Raw genomic sequence first — 19,755 nt, forward strand, 5'->3', positions numbered from 1 at the left:
AAGTGAGGTAGGGATGCAAGGGAGATTTAAGCTTTCTCTTTTGGGAGGTGTTATGGTAAGGAATAGGGATGAGAGGGCAAGGGACAGCCTAATGTCTCTGATGAATTGGATCTGCTGCTTTAGAAAAAAAAATAGATGAAGCCATTGGTTATTTACTAATACTAGAAATGTAGGCAATTTGTTTTCATCCAATAAAAAAACTGGCCACAAACAGCAAGAGACAGGAAAATTCCTTTGTCAGGTAGTTTGTTTCTACATGCTTACACATGGACATATCTTATTTAAATTGTAAATACTTCACAGCTTCACAACTAATGCCTGTCTTGGAAACTTTCAGTCCACCGGCCTTGGCATCCATGTGGGTCTTAGATTCCTCTAACTTTACTTTTTGATTGCTGTTGTGGGTCCTGTGTTGTACTCTTAATTCCTTTTTTTTTATTATCAAAGGGAAATTATGGCAAGATTCTATTTAATGATTAAATAATAAGGTGTTGAGTGCTTGTCACTACATTGGCTAATTGGGATGTTCATCCTAGGCTCTTTATGGCTTGGTATCCTTTGAATTAAAACTTAGTTGTTCATCAGGTGTGTTTTTGTTGTTGCTTTGTGATTGGCTTTTAAAATTTTTATTCCAGCATAGTTAACATAGTGTTATGTTAGTTTCAGGTGTATAATACAGTGATTCAACAGTTACATATATTACTGAAGGCTTTTAGTATGTATCTGTGTGTGAAATTCAGAGTAGGGATGTATTGATTCCTAACAGGGGCACTTAAAAAACATTTCATGAAAAACAAGTGAAGAGTGAATGCATATGGAATGAGATCAGTTACATTGTTAAACATCTGTAAGTCTACATGCTAATACTGCGAAAGTTATTCCATGTTCATAGCACATCTCTGTGTGTGTGTGTGTGTGTGTGTGTGTGTGTGTGTGTGTCTCAAGTGGAAGTCCCCAGAGCAAGTTCCATGGCTTATGGAAAGCAATGATACTAATGCTACTTTGTACGAAGTAAAGCTGTAACAGTAATTATTGTTTAGTGATTTAACTAGTGCTGCAGCAATGGTCACTCAAAGAGCAATCCCTTTTCCACCAGAATGACTCCATTGCTCTTGACTGGGAAATATATAAAGTGGTTGTGTGTACTATTGCTATTGGTCCTACCTTAGAAACTCTTATTAGAAAACATGGAGATGCGTACATAGTAGAGGAGGGAAAAAAAAGGATTAACATATGGGCACTGTTTTCAAAAAACTAACGGATATCATGTTATAATTGCTCAACTTTGAAAATAAACAAATTTTAAATCATTATGTTTTCAAATCCTTGTATGTTTAAATTTTAAAATGTTTGTCATAGTCCAAAAGATTTAAAGCACAGCTGTTGCTGGGTGAGGGAAGGAAAATTAAGCAGTAAAACTCCATACTCTTAAAAACAAAGACTATTTGTGGCTGTACAGTGAAAACAGATTTATTAAGGTCAGCCAGATAGACTAAAGTATTGCCACGAGGCCTATCGTAGTAAAACTAGCATGCCTTCCCTTGCAGGTAGACTAGGAGGAACTGAAGAATGTCTAACAAGTTATATTAAGACACTTGTCAGAAATGAAAATATTGTTGACATGAATTCAAATGAAGTATTTTTGTATCCATGATGTTATGCTTTCTGTTGCAATAACAATATTTTCTTATGAAATATAAATATGTCAAACAAATGTGAAATGCTTAAGTTTTAATAAATGATCATTTAATCATCAGATACAACCCAAGTACATATACAGAAACTTTTAAAGGAAAGTCGGCATACAGCCAAATTCCTATAGAGACTAGCAGGGAAAAGATAAAAAGAATGAACACAAAATAAGACTCTGTAAGAAGGGTCTATAATTCAACATTATTTGACTCCACTGTCAGGGAAATAGTTGAATGATAGGAAACTAATACAATTCTCATTCATTTTTGTTACATAGTCTTACATGTTTGCATTTGTAGCATTTTACATGGCCTTTTTTGGATTATGATATCTGTCATACTTGTATCAAAGTATTACTTGAATTTATGTTATAACTGAAACAAAACCTTTTGTCATTGCTCCTGAGTGCAAAAAATTAACTTAATATTTAAAAGTTACATCAAAACTCTGAGGAAGTATTCTTTTCTCGACAAAAGAATAAAGTAGAATACATGTGATGCTGTATCTGACAGTTGTATAGATGTTAGACTTAAAGGTGTTCAAAATCCCAAGTAAAACGACGCTGCCGTAGATCACGTGGGGCTTGGTGTTCTTACTCAGCAGGAACCATCAGCATATAATACCTATTTTGAAAGTTAGAGTCTAAAACATAAAATACAGTCTTCCAATCTGAATTTTAATAATAATTCCCAAATTATTTGACTTTTGGGATGCAGTAAAAGTCTGGCTCTTTTGTTATCTTTAATATTTGTGAATAAACCTTGCAAATCAATTTTGAAAAATTCAAGCAAATGAGCATGCGTATGTAGTGTAAAAATAAAAGACATTCTTACCATATTTTTTTTCCTTACCATATTTTTAATTTAAAGTGCCATGATTTCAAGAGTGTAGGAATTTGGGAGATCTTTTTGGAGTCTTGAATGGCCTCTCTAGGAAGTATACCTATCTTGGGCAAATTGCTGACTTTCCCACACTTGTAAATTTGACATTTTAATAAATGGTATAAAGGCTACCATGTGAAATAAACAAGGATATACTCATTTAAAAATTTGTCACTAGAATCCAATTTCAATCAATTTAATGCATTCATGTGTGCAGAATTAAAGCAATTGGTGACACTTTACTGGACTATCTCTGAACACTCCCCCCCCCAATAGCATTTCTTAATCTAGGAAATGTGTTTTTCTTAAAGCAGAATACAAGAATGCAAATCTTTTGAAATTATTTATATTTCTGGACTTCTTGGTTAAGAATTCTTAAAATTGACTAAAACATACCATTAAAAGTTTATTCTCTGATGGAAAAAAAGCTTTTTTCTATATTTATTGAATTATACACCTGTCATTTATTGGTATCATGAGTATATACAGTTACATACAAATTATAGACTGAATTAAGTCATTAACTCTCTTCAAGATATGCAATAATCATGCCATGACTTTTGCATGACAGATGCCCCATTGTATATGCCCTAAACTAATGGAGGATAAATAAATTGTGAAAATAAATCTATATTCTTTATAATCCTCAAAAATACATCCCTACAATTGATTCTTCCCTTGGTACTTTTTAATGACTTCGTTTACAATTAATAGGATTTGTAAGCATGAGGTAAAGAAACTTGAGTGTAAAATGTTTTGGTTCTTTAAAAAACTTAAGTGAAATCATATTTTTCCTCAGAAGGGAAATGCTGTTACTAAGTTTACTAAGTAATCCTCTTAAAATCATCATAACTTTTTACGAGTTTAACAAGTTAAAGCAACACTTTTGGTCTTGCTGTGTTTTTTTTTTTTTTCATTTTGACGCAATACAGAGTCTTAAATTTTACAATGGATTTAAACATACATTATTTTGACTCACATAGAAGACAGTAGTAAGTAGGTAATTAACATTTTGAGTGATATTAGAATTATTCTCAGACATCACATAACTTAAAATTAATTGTTGTTGCTGATGAATTCCCATTTCTCTATACTTTTCCCTCAGACTCTGCGACACAACATGGTAGCATGTTTCTTATTAGTTGTAAATGTCTGGGTTGGTGGTTATTATTTTTAAAAAGCAGAGTTGTAGTTCTCTCTTCCTAATCACTTCTTTTTCACTGTTTGGTGAGATGTGAACTTGAACAAGTTTGCTAGGTCTCCTTTCCCTATTGGAGTACCTTGTGGGTTATTACCTACACATGGGTTTATTTTTCTGTGAAGATGAAAAATGTTACTTGCTTTGGGACAAGCATGAGTAGAGACCAAAGTCATCAGATATTCCCAACCTGTGCTTTACAATTAGGTGAAAAACTGTAAACTGTTATTCTTGTTTGCCTTCTCCAGGGCTCTGACTCCTTGATATACAGATTCATATCAGCCCCTTTGCATTCTTTCCCTTAAGGCTTAAATGTTTATTTTCAGTGACTGTATTCCTAACGGATAGTCCATATTTGTTCCCAGGCTTCCAGGATTTGCATTTTATTCTGCATTTGCATTCACATTAGGTCCCACAGAAACTCTTTAAAGTGAAGTGTGTTTATGGCTATTATGAAACTCTGCAAGATGAAGTTTGTAATGAAATCGACACAATCATCAAAAGGACGATGAAGGGAGCAATTTGATATAAACCCAGAGTTTTCTTATGCCATCCCAACTTGTAAAAGGCTTATCTCTCTTTTTTAAGAAAATATTAGAAGCTGAATGAATAGGAACTTCTTTGACAATAAAATACCTCCTAATGTCTCCATAACTATTTGGATCTATTCTTGAACATTAACTTAATTTGGTAGACAAGCTATAATTAACTGTGACCCATAGTGTGTTCTGTTATTCTGGCACTGGTTTTTAACAATTTGAAAACGTAATTTCCAACTAAATCATATACAATGTCTGATGTTCTAAAGGCCTACTTACACTATTTACAAGAAGTGGAAATAGTGTGTGTATCTCTAGGGTTTCAAAGGAAGAATTTTTGAGGGTGGGGACTAAGAATTTTTACAATGTAAAATCCTAGCAAATGGACTAGTGCAGGTGGGCTTTTTGGGGATTTTTGTGTGTACTCTTCCCTTCTATTCACTGTAATGCTAAAAGTTATTCACGTGGAAGAAAAAATAAAACCACTGTGTGTCTCATGAGACAGAAACTCATACATGACATTTTATTTTTTATTTTTTTAAGCTTATTTATTTATTTTTGAGAGAGAGAGAGAGAGAGAGAGAGAGAGAGAGAGAATGAGCTGGGGAGGGGCAGAGAAAGAGAGAGAGGGCAATGCAGAACCCGAAGTAGGCTCCAGGCTCTGAGCTGTCAGCACAGAGCCTCCTACATGGGGCTCGAACTCAGGAACTTTGAGGTCATGACCTGAGCCAAAGTCAGGTGCTCAACTGACTGAGCGTGCCCATCATACATGACATTTGTTTATTTTTTTAATGTTTATTTATTTTTGAGAGGGAGACAGAGTACAAGCAGGGGAGGTGCAGAGAGAGAGGGAGACACCGAATCCGAAGCAGTCTCTAGGCTCTGCGTTGTCAGCACAGAGCCCCACATGAGGCTCAAACTCACAGACTGCGAGATCATAACCTGAGCCGAAGTCAGATGCTTAACTGACAGAGCCACCCAGGCGCTCCCATAAATGCCGTTTTAAATCTAGTTATTTTATTGATCATAAAAATCAGTAGTGTAGAAAGAGAATTAAAAGTTGCAACAAATAGGTAAGATACTATTAGCTATGATGCTACAATCAGAATAGAAAATTTCATGGTAAAATTAAATGGGGTATTTTGAGGTTTAGTTGGAACATTGACTTGAAAGTTCTACCAGATCTGGAATTGTTTTAAAATTGTTTTCAAATTCATGCTTCAGAATATTTTAATGTAAGAGCTTTGTAATAATTACCCATTGGACATGATTTTTATTTGAAATTGTTCATGAGAAATTTAGTCTCATGAGTAGCCACCCTGCCCTTCACTCTTGAACAGTTCAGATAAATGTATTATTTATTTACAGTCTATTGTATATATTATTTATGGGAAATATGCTATAACTGTACAGGGAGTATGGAATTTGTCTTTCAGAGACAGAGGTGGTATCTCTGCTCAAAGTGGCATAACCCTAGGTAGATAATCAGGTTACCCCTAGTGTGCAGATAACTATCGTCTCTTAGAGAGTCATTATGTGTTTCTGTGTCATAATTCCAGATGCAAATGCATTTTCCCATTTTCACTTTGTCATAGTTTTCTTGGTGCTAGCTTCTTTTGAGTTGGTCTTGGTGATAAATTCATATGTTTGAGGACAGAAAAGATACTGAAAAACAGCATTAACCCTTCATTTCTTTCTGTGAGCTTCTTTGTCCCTTGATGTGTTTAAAATTTTCTGAAGAATATTGTTCGTGAAATTTTCACACTAGTTGTATATTTTGTGGCTTGGTCTATTGCTTCACCTCATTTTGGGATTTTATATGCTGTGTTCAATAACAAAATCACCAGGAGAAATATCAGACTCATTGTGTCCCACACTTCCTTGTGCAAAATAATAGAGATATCTAGACTGTGCTTTTTTTTTCTCCATATCAAGTGTATTGTTGGTGTTCAAGTATTTTTACTTTAATAATTATTCAAAGCCAGTAACAATCTGCATTTGAGCGAGTATAAACATTTTTATTCCGGAATTTGGAATTTGCAGCAACTCAATTTTATTTTCCAAATTACCCTGCCATTTCAATTAGGTACATTGTTCTTCACTCTTCTGTTTCGACATTCTAAAGGTTAGCTTGCCACCCTAATAGTGAGTTGTTTGAGTGTTTAATATTTATTGAGGGCATATAAAGAACATGCCAATAGAAAAAGAGGAGAATAAAACGTTAACAAATCAAGTGTGGGGCTTTTCTTCCCTTGTAGTATACTTCTAATACTCCACACACTCTATAACTGCTAAAATCATATGAATAGCCTCCAAGAACACTAGTCTTGCATATGGCTAAAGAATGGTGTTCTGATGAACTGGAATCTCTTAAAAAGTGCACCAGCAATAAAATTTGGCCTCCTGCTTTTTCCATTCACCGCTGCCTTGGTTGATCTCTCTGTTAAGTGACTTGAAATATAGAGAACTTGGCCATTCTGAGAATCAGAAATGTAAATTAAATCTCAAAATACCCTGATAAAGCCCTTTCTGATGATGTTATCAAAGATAAATAACAAAGGAAGGGAAGAGAGTGAGCTTAAGGATTCAAAAATCCTTGATGAATGACAGATACTTCGAAAATACAATTTGATTGAAAATATTAAAAGCTGGAAGTGCTTTAAAAAAAACAGAAAAATTATAGAATGTTGGACAGCTAATTGTTAGCAGAAATCAGTGGCAAATGTAAGTTTCCATGATTCTCTTGTTCAAAGTGTAATGCTATCAGGTGGTAGGAAAAATAACAAGAGTACATCTTGCTTGACTTTTTTTTTTTCTTCTAGCATCAAAATTGTGAATTTTCTGATTTGAGAGTTTAGGAGTAGAAGAGATTTCAGAAACACTTGAGAAAGAGCAGCTAAGTGTGCTAATTGTAACTTAGTTACACAATTTTTCAGGCTGGGAGTATTTCAGTAAAGCTGACATAATTTAGAGTTGTAGCCCTGGCATTTGAATCTAGGCTCTGCTGTGAGAGGAAAAGGCGCTGCTCTTCCCTGAGCCTCAGTTTCATTATCTGTAACATGGGGACAAAGAACCCACCATATTGAGTTACTCTGACAACTAGAAAGAATTAATGGAGAGCATTTAATATAGCAAATAAACAGAATATTAAATAATATTTATCCCCTTGTATTTTGCCTAACCTTCAACAACTTCACCTTGATTTGAGGAGGGAAGATAGGGTGGTTGTAAATGAGGTGTTACTTTATAGACCATTTAATAATCATAGAGTTTAACAAAAATGTCTTTTTAATTCTTATTAGAAGGGGTCACTCATTCTGATTTCATCATTGTGTAAAAGGAGACCAGGCACTCAGATGTGTTGCTGAGATAGTACAGTGAATCACTGCACATTCACTTTTGGGTTCAACTTCAAGGAAGAGTCACGTGCAGATCTGGTGCTATGTACTTTTCTCCACATTTCTGAATGCAAATGCTTCATGGCTAGGGGCCAGCTGCTTACTAGGTCTTATTATCTACTTGTGCTAAGGATACAATGTTTTCTGCATTATCGGGATGTTCTTTTTGCTAGGATGGTTGCCTACATATTTTGTGGTTTGAAATTGTTTTATATAAGACATTCTTGCATTTATTTTATCTAAATTTGTTTGCAGAACAAGGAGCATTGAATACTGAGTTACAAATGTAAAATAAAACATTGGGAGGCAAGCAATCTTATAAAGGGGTTTTATAACATCAGGTATACTGGCATATAATTTATAGTTTCTTCTGTCAGTCCTAAATAGAAATGATAGAAAATAATCTAAATTTTAGCTGAAAGCTTTCATAAGGAAATAGGGAGTATAGTTTGTAATATTTACATACAAATATTTGGAGACACAGTGGTGCTAGTTGGATAAGAGTGTTTGTTTGTTTAAACATTTTAATTCTGAATTACAGTTCACAGGTATGATTTTAGGAGTAGAAGTATAGAAAATCATTAAAATCATTTAATATAAGGGTTGACTTTTATTAATTGCATGCCAGCCAAAATACAATGGCACGGGAAAGGGAAAGGTTATTGAAACATAAATAAGTCTTTTTTACTAAGATTCCTAGTGTAATTAGGCTTTATTTTCTCTTCCGTTCATGAGATTTTACTCTGCAACAAACTGCTTAGTAGAATTTGAACATTCAGTGCACCCAAATAATTTCTACATAATTCATCTGCTTTCCAGTTTTGAGATTTTGGTAAAACTACTCATGATCCCTTGATAGCAGTTTCCCTTTGGTTGTAATTATTCTTTTCTCATGTACATTTTAACAAATGTTTGTTTATTTATTTATTTTGAGAGAGAGAGAGAGAGAGAGAGAGAGAGCGAGAGTGAGCGAGAGCAAGAGCCGGGGAGGGGCATAGAGAAAGAGGGAGACAGAATCCCAAGTAGGCGCTGCACTGTCAGCACAGAGCACGATGTAGGGTTCTAACTCACAAACTGTGAGATCCCTACCTGAGCTGAAACCAAGAGTCAGAATCTTAACCACCCGAGCCCGCCAGGCGCCTCTTCCCATGTCATTTTTGGAGTGTACCTGCCCCATATAAGAATGTGTATTGGCTTCTGAGACTACGGGGTGGGTGAGGGTGGGGGGGTGTCACCGTGAGGCAGTTCTAGCCTTGGTCCTCAGCATAGAAAAATTGGGCAAAATGTATCACCACTGTCTGGATTTCATGAGGAAAGCTTTTGGAATATTTTGTGTGGTGTTTTATACCCACACACTTTCCCCTCAGCCTTGTGAATTCATTTTTAATGTCATGGATGAATTAATTCAACTCTGCAGATTAGTAATGACTGAGAGTGTCAGAGTTGAATCCTAACAGATATCAGCCTTCTTAAGTAAGATCTTAAGGAGTGCCGGGAAAGTGACCCATCATGCTGGGCCTGGCCTCCTAAGACCACTCCTGTGACACCTGCCACAGCAGCCCACCCTGGAACCTGGGGAGGAGAATGAGGCACGGACATTGGCAGGAGAGCAGGCAAAATATTTAAGGGCTGGTAGATTCTAAAGATGCATCTGGCTGCCAAACTACTTTAAATTTCATTACAACATAATTAAAAGCATGAAAGTTACTTTATTTCCGTGTTCTTTTCCCTTCCTCCTCATGCACATGGTGTTGTATGTTGGTTGCAGTGTGTCCGTGAACGTGTACCTGTGCGCCTCTCCGTGTCTGAACCCGAGGCTTCGGGCATACCGGGAGCTCACACGGCTGCCTGATACAAAACTTTTCATTTAAAGATGAAATTACTCCTTGGAGAATATTCAGCAAAGGCAAAAAAGCACAAAAATTCTTCTCCTCCTCTCTACATGCCTCATTACACAGAGATAGAGGATTCAGTGTTTGAAAAATTATCATTTTTGTAGGTTTTATTTGTGGTACATGAGAACTGGGAAATCTGGAACTCAATTTAACAGATGCTGTCTCTACTTCCACAAACTACCCACGACTACTAGTGTACAATCATATATATATTTATCTTTATACTATGTATATATTTAAAGCAATCCATCAGAGTTGCCAAGTTTTAACGTTTTGGAAATCTAACTTACGTGATGCTGAAGTAGAGACTCTTATGCTGTGTGTAAAGGTACTGGCTGGCCCCAGTGGGGTGAACGCCATAACTAAGGGGAAATTGCAGAATCGTTGAGATGTGTCTCCAGATGAAAGTTCACAATGGCAACTACGGTGGGGCTGGAGGAGGAAGGGTAGCCCCGTGGGGAGAGCCACGGATTCTGAGTGGGGTGCTGGATTTCCATCGGCTCCCCCCTAATTTCCCATCTGCCCCAGTCACCAAAATTACCTGCCAAGCCTCTGTTAGGCGGGGTAACAAGCACGTTTTATGGCAGCATTAAAAAGGGGCTCAACAGGAACCCTGGCAGGCCTACAGACTTGGCAGAGGAGTAGTGGGGGCGGGGACAGGGAAGGAAATGAGAGAAAGGAGGGCTGTCGAAGGAGAATGTCGGAAGAAGTGTGTGAGGGAGATAACTCTGTGGAGAGTGCGCCTCCCTGTAGACGGTGCGGGCCACCCTGAGGGACACCTCAGGCCAACACCAGTCTTCACCCAGAACAACTCGCCTCCCCGACTTTATCATTTTTCTGCAGGATGGAATGTGGACTTAGAGAAGCTTCCACTTCCAGACCATTCCCCAGCACATTTTAATGTGGCCCCTGAATCCGCAGCTTGTGGGCACACTCAGCTATTAATCTTTGAGCTTCTGGTTTTAAAAATATCTAAAAGCTTAAAAGGTAAGAGGACAGTTTCACTGTGTTGAAAACAAAACATACTGCCCAGACTTGTCACGGTTAAATGAATTTGCTTAATGATTTCCAGGGATTTTTTTTGAAATCTGTGTAAAGGATTTTATACTTTTTTTCCTGAATGACCCGAATTTGAAGTTGGATAGACATACCCTCAAGGGAGTATGCTTCGAGAAGAGCCGGGTTTACCTAGGGCCCTAGCAAAGTGTAGGTGCTATTTGGTGATTGAATGAGTTGAAGTTCATACTGTATCTTTGAGATATCAAGCAGATACAAATAGGGGCCACCAAGATGTTTAAATAAAGGTTTTAGCCTGTCAGATTTTAAATAACTCATAAATAAAGAAATCTCAGGATTTCCAAGTTCTCAACTTCAAGTACGCACTGGTAAACATGTATTCCTTTTTTATTTTTTCATGCTTATTTGTTTCTTTGGAGGGGGAGGGGCAGAGAAAGAGAGAGAGGGAATCCCACACTGTCAGTACAGAGCTTGACATGGGGCTTGATCTCAGGAACCATGAGATCGTGACCTGAGCCAAAATCCAGAGCTGGACGCCTAACCGACTGAGCCACCCAGGTGCCCCAGCATGCATCCCTTTTACAGCAGAGCCTGGGCCCTTCTCTCCTCATGGCTCTGTGTATGGCTCTCTCTGGTCTCTCTTCCTCCAATGGCATCACTCATTGGGAAGCATATAAGATATCTGTGCTGAAGTTTTCTGCCTTGAAGGCTCCTGAGAGACACTGTTCAGACAGAAGTGGAAAGTCAAGGGGAGGGGACTAATTAGATGTGGCCACCCTGGCAGTGTGTGATGGTGGCAGTCAGTGACCCCATCTGCCATGGCTCACGGACGAGTGCAGATCTCTGAGTGTGGATGCCGGTACGGGCTATGCAGGTGGAGGAACGTGAGCAGGCGTACGACAGAGCGAGCATCCTGCACACTGGTGCCTTCCCCCATGGACTGGGGGCCCCCTGGTCTGGAGGTACTGGATTGTTCTCTTTTGGAGATAAGCCAGCTCTTTCAGGCCACTGGGGATCATTTGCTAAAGAGACCCTCGTGGTTTGAAAAAGCTAATGTACTTCCCAAAGAGAAAGCACCCCATGGATTGGTGCAGACCAAGTTCACATTTTGAACCCTGTGATTATTTCATCAATTTCTACATAGCTATTAGCTGACCTCTTCAGAGTCAATATCACCAAACTTTATTTTTATACCTTTTTGAATGGGACTGGTAAGGTAGAAATTTTGCAAAACAAAACCCCACTATTTTTTTTGGTCTGATAAAAAAAATGATTCTGACATCATACTGATATGAAAAATGACCAAGTGAGAAGATACGTCAAAGTGCTTTGTATACTGTAAAGTGATTTATAAATATTAGGCATCAAATTAAACTTGATGGGGTAGGGAGGAGCAAACCACCTGTAAAATCACATTATTTGAAGGTGAAAATAAGATCAGTGTGCATTCCCTGAGCACACACCAGCTGGGAGATAGCCTAAGGCATACCAAACTATATACTAAGTCAGCTCAGGTTAACTATTCTTTCCAGAAGGTCTATAAACTGAATACACCTGTAGATATTTCAGGTTTAACTAGGTCAACCTACTCTGTTACATTAAAATTTTTAGTAGCTATCATTTATTGAGTGCTTGGTGCATGCCCGGAAATACACATATGTTATGCTTATAGATAGATGATGATGATTTTTTAATTGAAGTGGATTGACAATGGAGTACTTTTCCCATTTATGGATTAGGATATTAAGAGTTAGGGAGATTGTGATTTGTCTAAGACCATGTAAGTGGTGCAGCCAGATTTCAAACTGGGATATGGCTACCTTCGAATTTCCTTTCTTTTGACGATGTGGTACTATAATTGAGTATTAACATATATATTTTTTATGGTGGTGTGTGTTTGTGTGAATGCAAGTGTATGAGACATTTTTAACATGTAGAGGGATCCTCTGCATATCACTTAAGTTATTCATTTGTTCAATGTACATTCATTTGTTCATTTGTTCATCTAGGAACATATTGTATTTAGCGTGTTACACTTAACTGGGGTGGAGAGTATGAGGATGAATGAGATATAGAGTAGGATTTCAAAGCACTCACAGTGTAGAATTCTATGGGTCATCACAAAACAGTACAAGGGTGACATGACAGACGTGCGCATGTCTCAGGGGAGAGCAGCCTCACTCGTCCTGGGGGACGTTGTGTGTGTGTGTGTGTGTGTGTGTGTATCAGGCACGGCTTTCTGGGGGAGGTGATATCTGGTCTATAACTTAATTAGCAAGTAGGAGGTAATTAGGGGCTGGAGCCAGGCAGGAAGGGAGGATGAGGATTGGCCTAGAGGGACAAGCAGAACATATCGGCCAGAAGTCACACACTGGAGCACAAGGAACAGCTTGAGGAATGGTCCGCGGCAGGTGGACTCTGAGGACTTAACTGTATGAAGGCTAAGGATCCCAGACTGTGGTGTTCTGTAGGCAGTAGGGAGCTATTCATTCATTCATTCATTCATTCAACAAACATGCCTCTAAGCGTTGTGTGCTGAGCTTCATAGGCAGGATACAATGGTGAGCAAAACGGACTGATCCTTGTGGAGTTTATATTCTAGTGGAATTGAACTCTTTTAAATCTGGGAAGTGATTTGACTGCACTTTGAAAAAAAATTTTAATGTTTATTTATTTTTGAGAGTGAGAGACAGAGCATGAGTGGGGGAGAATCAGAGAAAGAGAGGGAGACACAGAGTCTGAAGCAGGCTCCAGGCTCTGAGATATCAGCACAGAGCCTGATGCGGAGCGAGATCATGACCTGAGCTGAAGTCAGGCACTTAACTGACTGAGCCACCTCAGGTACCCCATTTGACTGAATTCTTTAAAGCTGGGGGGCCTTGGAGCACCTGGGTGGCTCAGTCAGTTTAATGTCTGACTTTGGCTCAGGTCATGATCTTACAGTTTGTGAGTTAAAGTCCCACGTAGGGCTCTGTGCTGACAGCTGAGAGCCTGGAACCTGCTTCAGATTCTGTGTCTCCCTCTCTCTCTGCCCCTCCCCTGCTCACGCTGTCTCTCTGTCTCTCAAAAATAAATGAATGTTAAAAAAATTTTTTTAATCTGGGAGGGTCTTAACAAGACCAGCAATCACTAAGGTGAAAAATGAGAGATCTTTGTGACCTATTTAGGGACACAAGTGAACAAGACATGAGGACTGATTATATGGAAGCCGGGGGTTTGGGGGGAGAGAGAGGTGTGATGGATGGATCTCTGGTTTATACCGTGGATGGATGGGGTTATACCTACTAGGATCAATAAAAGAAGAATGAGTAGGATGTTGATGGGAAGATGAAGAGTTTAGCACTAAACTTGTTGAGTGAGGTGGACATCTTTGCATGGAAATGGTTTAGCAGGTAGTTGGACATATGAGTCTAAAGACTAAAGAAGAGATCCAGAGACACAAATTTCATGGCATATGGGTGATAACTCAGATCACAATAGTGAAAGAACTGTCCAAGGGAAACATAGAAGATGATACCAGGACTGGAAGTATGTCCAAAATTAAGGCATTGATGGAAAAGATGGAGAGAGGAAAAATTACCAATGGATGGCTTTATTCGGGAGAAAGGATAGTTTGGGCAGTTGCAGCTCATCGGTTAGGATATTGGTAGAACAATAAATAGTGAATGATTCAGTTTAGTTCCCTAAGCTTTGAGCGAATGCTGAGCATGCACCATACATTGTGCTGAGTCAAGAAAGAACAAGATAGGGAAGATCCAGATATTATCTGTGCCCTGGAGGAGCCTGTGGTCAAGGAGGTCATTACCTCTGTTTGACTACAAAACATCTGTATAATTACCTCATAAATTTAAAAATGCCACTGGATGAACTTTAGCATATTTTCATTTAAAAAACCCTTGTTTTCAAGCATTCTTGAGGAATGATAGTAGGCATGGAAGTGTTCAAACCATTGAAGAGAGAAAAGATGGGGAGAATCGAAGGCTTGCCCTACATATTTAAAATGACTGCCTTTTAGGGCTCTACAATTAGACAATTAAACTGGTTTGTATGTTTTATGATAAATTTGTTTATTGACCAAGAGCTTTCTGAAGGAATGAAGCCTCGTAGTGGCTGTGTTATTTATGATAAAAGAAATAATGTCTGGAGGACGTGTGGCTCTCAATGTCGGGTTAAAGGGTTGACTCCATGATCTTGAACATCTTTCCAGCCATGACTTTTCCATCTGGTCCTGTGAATGTCTCCTAGAGCAGTGGTTCCCAGACTTTGAAAGGATCACATACCCCTTTGACAATCTGATATAAAGTTATGGACACTGTCCCCAGGGGAAAAATGCAAGTATGTCTACAAACAAAATTATTGTTAAAACAAGACACCCTCAACCCCCAAAGTCTTTAGGAGGTCTCTGGACTTCGAGTTAGGACCTTTTGTCTTAATGGATTTCCAATAGGAGAGAACATAGACATTGCTTACTCTGAAATTATACACATTGAAGAAAAAAGCTTTCTTGGGACTTAATTTAGAACCATGACTCTGGTTTGCTATACATCTAATGCAATGCATCATTGATTTTATTCTGTCAGCCTTACTTTACAAGTGGCCCCAAGCAACTCACAACTTCACAGATATATGTACATAATTGTATGCACATATTTTATTTTAAAAATAATAATGATGCTGTTTGGTGTAACCACATAGAGTCACAGAGATTCGTTATCGTAACTGAGACTCTCGGGTAGATGGATTTTGGGGGAGTTCTTTCTGATTAGGGCTGTCTTACATATTTATGCCAGAGAGTTCATGAGCTATTTCTGATACTTAGACTTTAATCATGCTTAATGAACTGAACTAGACGTAATTCTCGTTCTGTTTTGGTAACCTTGTGGATTTCTCCTAATGCTCAGTTTTGTGTGACTCCACCGTTCTTGAAATGCTAATACCCAAAATGCTAATTTAAGAGAGGACCACAAAAGTTAGATTTCATTTCAGCGAAGTACCCTCAGTATTCACAGGCCTTTCTGGAAGAGGTGGAAAATATTGGCTCCTACCTTTGATGAACACACAAATTTAAACATATAGGTTGCACGAAATTTGGATAAACCGAGGTGGAATCCAACATTTCTTGCATGAATGCCTGTATAATGTGGCGATAGCTGTGAGAAAAGAGGAGCCCGGCATCTAAGACCCAACACAATGAAAATGCAATGAATCGGAATGGCTCACAGATCATAGCGGAATCAGAATTTCCAGCAAGGAAAATCTTTTCATGGTGAATTAAGTGGTGGATGAAGAAAAATGGTGATGAAAAAAGGTAGGCACAGATCACAAACACTGGGCTCAGGGCTCACTGCTGAAGATTTAAGAACCTTAGCTAAAGCTATGCAGAATAGAATGTGGAAAATTGAATTTACTAAACAATTAAGCATTGAATTAATCTACATCCTGCACAGTAGAAAAGTGGGGGAGGGAGCAGAGCAGAGCTGAATAAATCAGTGGAGCTCATTAAAAGATAGTGAATATATCAGGTCTGTTGTAGCATAAAGGAGGACAGTTTCCTGTGTAACATGGAATAATTCTTGGGTTCTAAGTCACCTTTCTGGAGTCCTAGTCTTAATCAGATTAACAAACATGCTTCTGATGAGGTTATTCTGTTACTCTGTATTTTAGCTTGTTATCGGTGGCTTTTCTATTAATTACGAGTCAGATCACCAGTCAACAATAGTAGTGAGGGACAACATAAATAAAATGAGAGAGCCCAGGAGATGTCACTCGCAGGATCTCATGCATCCTGAAACTCCCACGGGTTCCCGCAGCCTCCCACATGCCTTGCCGGTCTTTTGTTCAATTACAGTTAATGCAATAGTTTGCCATTTTCTCCTTCTAATTATATTTTCAAGTGGGATTTGTAGCACATAGAAAAACATCCTTTTACATGTCGAGGCACCGGGGTTTTGTGCCTGGCATTGTCTGTCCCCTGGGTGCTGTACCATTCTTTCTGCAGAGCTCTGAATAAACAAGTCCCCCTTTTAGAGCCGCAGTTGTACAAACTGAAAATTTATGCATTAACTGTTGGCGTTCTGAGCGTCTGTTCAGATCACGTCTTCCAGCATGCGTCTTCCGGCACGCTGCAGAATGCGTGTTTGTCCAGGGCACTTCTTTCACAGCACGCCTATCTTTCAGTCACTGAATCAGCAGATCAATTAGCACTGTTTTTGAGAATATGCATAATGGTTGAGTCAAATGCACAAGTGGCGTGTCTCTCTGTGACTTCATTTAATTTGGGGGCTGCGTTAACCTTCTGGCCAAGAGTATAGGGCAGGTGGCGGGCAAGGCTCCTTTTCAGGAACGGGGACCCTTCCTTTGATTCTGACACAGTACACCTCTTAGATGGGATCTTTCCTTTTCTCTCCATGGGTGTCAGAAACATTTTGATCTCCTCAGCCTTTCTTATCTTCCCTGGGACATGAAAATACTTTCAAGACATAAGCAAAGAGCACGTTGATTTTGCCAGGCATATTTAAAGCGTGGGGAGGGTCAGTAAACTTTACCACCACCCAGTCATGAACCGTGACATCCTGTGACTGAAATGATGTAGACATATTTTAGACACAAGATCATCCTGCCTCTCCACTAATAATCTTGAAGACAAATATCATTTCCCAGCCAAGAACCAGCTTTCTTTTCTGCCTTATTCCTACTGTGCAGGATGACCAGTGACTCATAAGGCTGTTTTTGAAAGCTAGCACTAAAAGCTAATTAAAATCTTTTCTGGTGATAAAGGGAGATTTGGGAGAAGTGTTGCCATGATTGTTTTCCCCAAGAATTTAATTTACTGCCAATTTTTCCTATCTGAATGTTACTTTCAAATGCACCCAGTGATAAGAAGCAACATCTGTTTTCCGTTCAATAGTACAAGAAGGCCCGGCATGGGGCTGAGTGTACACAGTCCATGTGAATCTATTGTTATTCTCATTTCTTTTTTGTCCCTGTGCCTGGTCCATTTGCCGTGTGCCATCCGGCAAACAGCTGACACCTACGAGCTATTATGGACCCCGGCCTAATTGTAAGGTCTTAGCAGCTCTGCCATGTTTGTCTTCTAGGATGAATCAGGGGCCTCTCTACACTGCAGTGCTGTACACGGCCACTCTTATTTTGCACGTTCAGAGTAGTAGCAGACTGTTGTGCCAGAGGGTTTGTTGACGTTAAAAATATAGTCAGAATCAAATGGCATCATTTCTATTCTGCCCCCGCTTCTTTGCCTGGAATGTTTTTGTTTTCCTTGGTAATAAAGCATATAGTTACTTACAGAATAACTATCTGTAGATATTATTTTAGCTCAGAAGCAGAAATTGGCAGATTTTGAATGTGCCAGTGCAGCTCTGGGCTGGCACCGTCTGTGAAGGGGAACGGGAGAGGTGGCATGGCCGTCCATTCTGGCCGCCCATCGCGTTGTCATTGTCCACCGGGAGCCCGCCGGACCAGTGTTAACAGACCACTCTATTTGGATTTCTGATTTGTGCCCCCACAGCCCTCTTGGAACAGAGATCACGATGACACAGCATCCACTCGTTCAGGAGGAACCCCGGGCCCTTCCAGCGGTGGCCACACCTCACACAGTGGGGACAACAGCAGTGAGCAAGGTAGGAGAGGTGCTCTCACTCTCTTTTGCTACTTGTTTCATTTTTAAGGGTTGAAAAACCAGGAATGTCTAGTTAGTGACTATTTATACAGTTTTTCTAGAACATAAACCCCTTACAGTATGAGAATCAGCTTCTCTTATTTTATTCCCTGGACCCTTTCTTCTTCTGTGCCATTCCAGCTGCCTAACTGCCTGTCACCTGGCCACCTCCATAAAACAGGGTCAGCGAATTGACTGAGGGCAAGCTTAGAGTAGATTAGAAGTTCGAATGCGCGTGAATAGTATGCCACTAATACCCTGCTCTACAAATAAGAAAGTATTATGATTACTTGCCCTTAGAGGCTTTTCAAGAGATCATGAAGAGATACCTTCCAGGATTCCAAGTTAATGATGTCTTCAGATGCATAGAAGGCAGTGGGCCTTTTAGGAACTATGTTAGGCTTTCCCTCTCCACTGGGCTGAAGCCATTTTGCTGGATTTACTTATCCGAATCTCTTAAGTGCTTGACTTCATTGCCCAACTGACTACAGGGAATTAGGAAGAAGTGAAAAGAAACCAGATCAATTTAACTTGTATTGTTCCTTGAATGCACATACCTGTGTGTGTACTTGGGTGTCCATGGATGTACAGGTCTGACTGTAGCTAGTAGGCAATAAAGTTTAAATGTAAAGTTAATTTTCAGCGAAAAGGTGACTGAGTGTTCAGATGTCTTTCTTGTACTGCCTTTGGTGAGATCAACCACAGTTGAATTTTGTGTTCAATCAGCGCAACCAAAGCTTTAAATAGTATTCTCCATCTGAATATAAATAGACGGATTTATTGAAGTGGACTCTGAGCCCACAGTAGAGGCGCATACCTTAAAATCTGGTTTGAGGATCATGTTTCCTTGGAGTGCCATTAGACAACAAAAGAATTTTGTTTTCTTACGTAATTGGGCTGTACCAATTAGAACTGCAAAGTCTAAAATGAGTTTGACATAATTCATTTGGAAACAAAACCAAGAAGGTTCTTTTTTTTAATGCACGTGTATGCTCTTTGGACTGGGAATAACGTCTACACATAGAATTTTAAGCATTTGAAATACTTTATTGTTCAAAGAAAAGTTGCTGACTTCACCACAACTATAAGTCTAGTAAAAAATGGAGCCAGAATAGTAAACTGGTTCAGGGCTGAGGCTGAAAGAGGTAACCTCAGACCTCTGACTTTTACTGGAAGAAGATACGCAGCACAAATCCATGTAGCCTTTTTTCTTCCAAGTGTGTGTACGTACATGTTCTGGTGTTGCTGCTCACGGCGCTATAGTTAAGGTGATGTCAGCACCTTCAACAGAAAGCCCTATTTTCAACTCAGACCGTGAGTTTTCAAAAAAGGTGAGAATGGAATGTAAATACTCTTTTCCTATACTCCAAACTTGTTACATGGGGTCATACCACTTGTTTTGTTTGTTTCCTTTTCTTTTTCATTTCTTGCTTTTTAAAACATGTATATATATATATATA

The 19,755-nt window shown here is 38.9% G+C and overlaps 1 protein-coding gene across 2 annotated transcripts in view; it reads left to right on the forward strand.

The window, feature by feature from the left end:
* MEIS1 (Meis homeobox 1) overlaps positions 1–19,755 on the forward strand; it is a 135,817-nt gene that overhangs the window by 11,287 nt on the left and 104,775 nt on the right. For both annotated transcript variants that reach the window (XM_029937491.1, XM_029937492.1), the window contains exon 7: positions 18,146–18,257. In XM_029937491.1, the coding sequence (XP_029793351.1) occupies positions 18,146–18,257 (112 nt within the window). The remainder of the gene's footprint in view (positions 1–18,145; positions 18,258–19,755) is intronic.

The sequence above is a fragment of the Suricata suricatta genome, chromosome 4 (genome assembly GCF_006229205.1).
Source record: "Suricata suricatta isolate VVHF042 chromosome 4, meerkat_22Aug2017_6uvM2_HiC, whole genome shotgun sequence".
NCBI classification, from domain to species: Eukaryota; Metazoa; Chordata; class Mammalia; order Carnivora; family Herpestidae; genus Suricata; species Suricata suricatta.